General features: G+C 43.5%; 1 protein-coding gene across 1 annotated transcript; it reads right to left on the bottom strand.

Moving 5' to 3' along the window:
• Positions 1-1,699: 1,699 nt before the first annotated feature.
• LOC145291106 (uncharacterized) lies at positions 1,700-2,044 on the bottom strand. Its single transcript, XM_080136622.1, has one exon. It carries the CDS (start codon positions 2,042-2,044, stop codon positions 1,700-1,702), a length of 345 nt encoding a protein of 114 aa, XP_079992748.1.
• Positions 2,045-3,993: the final 1,949 nt, after the last annotated feature.

The following is a 3,993-nucleotide window of genomic DNA, read 5'->3' as shown; positions in this document are numbered from 1 at the left end:
ATGCCGACGATCAGGCTGGCTTTGATGTTGTGAGAGGTCATGTTGATGTTCTCGACGTATGATCAAATAAAGTAGTTCAGCGAGTTCAAGTCAGAGGAGGAGGGGGTCAGTAAAAGAAGGGTACAAAGTTGTAGCACTCCTTCTAACGCCTGGGTCTCTTTGGCCTTGTGGGCTGGCGCCAACTCTTGCTGCTACACTCAGAGTCTGCTAGCGGCCACCTGATTGCACCAAGCGACCACCACACTCTTCAGCACATCCAGGCACACTTTGGTGTTGACTTTCAAACCGACTTCGAAAATGTGTGTTGTATTGTTATCATAACAGTGGCCGTGTGTGTGATCGTCTAGTTGTTCTGTCTATTTGTTGTATATTCATATTTAATTGTTCGTATGCAGTTGTGTGTGTATGTGTAGTACATGTCTTTTGGACATACCATGCGTCGTTGATATTTCACCTGGAATTCATCATGTTCTTCGAGGAGAGACTGTTTTGGACGAAGATTCAATCACTCCAAGATGATGAATTGGTTTTATAGTTTTTATTCACCTTCCAGATTGATCGCAGAAGAATGGAAAGTGAATTATTTGCTTGCGTGGTCAAGGTCTTATTTTTACACACGTCAGACTCGTCCCCACCCCCAATGAAGGGGAGGGGACGACCCGTTAAGCAGTCAACTCTTGTCTACGTCCCAAATCCAACTCACTGATTCCAGTTAACCTGATCACGTGACTCACGTGCAAATCCGATCAGTTGACCCTCACTTCCGGTAAAACGTGTCTACAATATAATTTACACACCTCCCTCTATTTCTCGATCCATTTCCTGACAGTGTGGTTCTCACCTGAAACCGCACCAAAGATCATAACCATGGCCTGAAACTTTGTTTTCATCACCTTGGACACGCCCTCGAGCATTGAACCGTCCGAATTTGCATAAGTTTGGCAATGGTCCCGTTTTCACAACTTGGATCGGTTAAGAGCATGAGTTGTAAAGCGGCGCATCTCCGATCTCGTTTATTGAACATTGTGTCACTTTCAGACATGATAGAAGGCTCCTATTGCTTTTGGGATTTTTACACAACTAGCAGATGGCGTGCAACAAGACAAAACGGTTTTCTTCAAATGAAAATGTTATCATGTCGGTTTATCTACGGCGATAATTTTATCGTTCAACCCCGTACAACATAGTAGCCTTAAAGTCCAATATAAACAAGTTCTTGTTGAGTCGTTCCCATAAACGATCAAATTGTACCCAATTTACACCATTAACGATTAATACACTACCACCTTACGTTCATTAACCCTTATCCTCGAGAGGCTTTCGAACCTCTATGTGGTGACACCAAGTACAAAAAAACTAACACTATAACTTAAAGTATATACTTAAGTCATTTGGTTAGATATATAACATTGTAACATTCAATATACGCTAACAAAACTCGGATTCAATATTATCCTGATCTAGTTATGATTAAATGAATGTCTTCTTTTGGATCGTCATTTATTAAGTTAGTGCATGTGGAACTAATACTGGTTGTGTTTATGAAATGAATGTGCTGGAAAGGAGTATGATAAGAATGTATTTATAATAACTGTCCAGTCTTTCCAGCTTTCTCTGCCACACGACATCGCTTCTCCTGCGCATCTTGAAACATGTGTGAAAGGAGGCTGATGTCATCTGTATAGTCCACGCCCTCCAGCTATTTTGTAAAATTCCACTGAATACCCGTCCTCTGTTCCGTCGTGGATCGTTTCATGACCCAGTCGACCACCACCAGAAATATTATCGGTAAGAGCAGGCAACGTTGATGGACGCCGGTTTGTACGGTGAAGGGTTCCGTCAGTTTCCCGTCGTGGATCACTTGACAGGTGGCATCCTCGTACATCTGTTGTATGGTGGTGACAAACTTTGGAGGAAAGCCATAGTGATGCAACACTCTTCTAACGACCTCTCTATCAACGCTGTCAGATGCCTTCTGGAAGTCGACAAAGGCTGCGTACGGGGTGGTCTGCCACTCCCGGGACTGCTCGATGATGATGCGCATGGTTGAGATGTGGTCCGTGCATGAGCGGTCCTGTTCGTCCCGAAGTGTCTTAGGCGATTCAGCCTCTCGAAAATGATTCTGCTCAGTATTTTGCCGGGTATGGATAGCAGCATGATTCCTCTCCAGTTATTACAAGATGAGAGATCACCTTTCTTTGACAGGTTTACGAAGTGTCCTCTCTTCCAGCCCATTGGTACTGGTTCTTGTTCCCAGATCTTGGTGAGAAGGGGGTGCAACATCTCAGTTGAGGTCTGGATATCAGCCTTGAGTACTTCAGGTGGTATTCTGTCAGGACCTGCTGCCTTTCCTGACTAGGGGTTTTATAGCCCTAATGATCTCTGCCTTGCTGGGAGGGTTAGTGTTGATGTCCAGGAGCTGGGTTGGTGGTGGGATGTCTGGTGGGGTGGGTGGTGTCGGTGTGTCGAGCGTCTTCTGGACAAGAAGAAGGCCAACCATACATGTATGGTGTAGCGCTGCTGATGACGCCCGAGACAACGCAAGCACTGTTGTTCTGGGACCCTGTATCTTCACGAATTCTTATATCAAGATTCAACTCTAAAGGCAGGAAAGCCACTATAATACAGTGTTACGCCCTACCAACGCAACGGACATTGAAGACAAAGGTGGGTTTATGAGCAGATTCAAACAACTGTGGACAGAACACTAAAGAGATATATGAATATCTTGATGGGAGATTTGAACACCAAGATTGGCATGGACAACATAGACACAGACCTTATCATGGGCAGATATGAAATTGGATAATGGAATGAAAATAGAGAGATGTTCACCGAATTCTGCGCTTTCAATGACCTGGTCATTAGGAGAACCCTTTTTTCCACATAAGACTATCCACAAGACCTGATGGAAAGATAGAGAACTAAATTGATCATGTCACAATCAGGTGAAAGTTGAGACGGAGCCTGCACGATACCAGAGTGAAGCGAGGTGCAGACGCGGCATAAGACCACCACCTAGTTGTGGCAGTAGTGAGAACAAAGCTGAGGGCCTACAAAGACCAAGCGGGAAGACCAGCATAAAAGTTCAATGTCCACAACTTGAAAGAAAAGGCAAAGGCAGAGGAATTCAGTTCAGACAATTGAAGAAGTTGAGTAGTCATTGAGAGACCTGGAAGAGAATGTGCAAAACAGTCTTAGGCAAGAAAACAATGAAGCACAAAGATACCTGGGCACTCATCATGGAGAGAAGGAACTTGAAAGACACTATCAACCAGATGCAAGACCTGGTAGAGAAACCAGAACTACAGGTGCGATACTGGGAGACAAACAAGGAAGTGAAATGCAGTGCACGTAGAGACAAGAAAAGGTGCATAAAGGAGCTCACTGCGGAGGCAGAAACCGCAGCAGACCAACGTAACATTAAGAGACTAGATGAAATCCCCAGAACACTCTCCGGGAAGAACAACAGCCCTAGCCGTCCTGTGAAAGACAAGAATGTGAATACCATCGCAACAGAAGATGAGCAGAGTGCAAGATGGACAGAGCATTTCAAGGAGACGCTCAACAGATCCCCGATTATTCCAACGTGTAAAAATTAAATAAACATCTTGCTGCGCAATTCTCCATTTAGGGTTCTATCTTTAAATCTGGCATTTAATCACATTAGTATCCTGTGATCCCATGGCAATATGCCTGGTTGTGTTCCAATAAATGTAATACAATAGTTTTTGGAAAAATACACTAATACGTGTCAAGAGGAGAGTGACAAAGTAAGAGAAGCGGAAATAACTATCCAGGAAGCTTGACATAAGCTCTGGGTCAAATATCAAACAACACCACGGCAAAATCACCACAGTCTGCTTGTCATAAGTAAATATCCGGTTGATAAGAAAGTTCTTGCAGTTTTAAACTTTTAAATTAAAATAAATATATCTCGGGTCAAATAAAAAATTTATTGATCGAAATAATCACCATCAGAATCAACAAGGC

This window comes from Euprymna scolopes, chromosome 12, assembly GCF_053919585.1.
Source record: "Euprymna scolopes isolate OS-2025 chromosome 12, ASM5391958v1, whole genome shotgun sequence".
NCBI lineage: Eukaryota > Metazoa > Mollusca > Cephalopoda > Sepiida > Sepiolidae > Euprymna > Euprymna scolopes.
Note: the sequence above shows the minus strand (reverse complement) of the source record. Positions and strands in the feature narration are given on the sequence as shown.

Coding starts and splice junctions, on each gene's coding strand:
- LOC145291106 (XM_080136622.1), bottom strand. CDS start 2,044: ATGCGCATCATCATCGAGCAGTCCCGGGAGTGGCAGACCACCCCGTAC.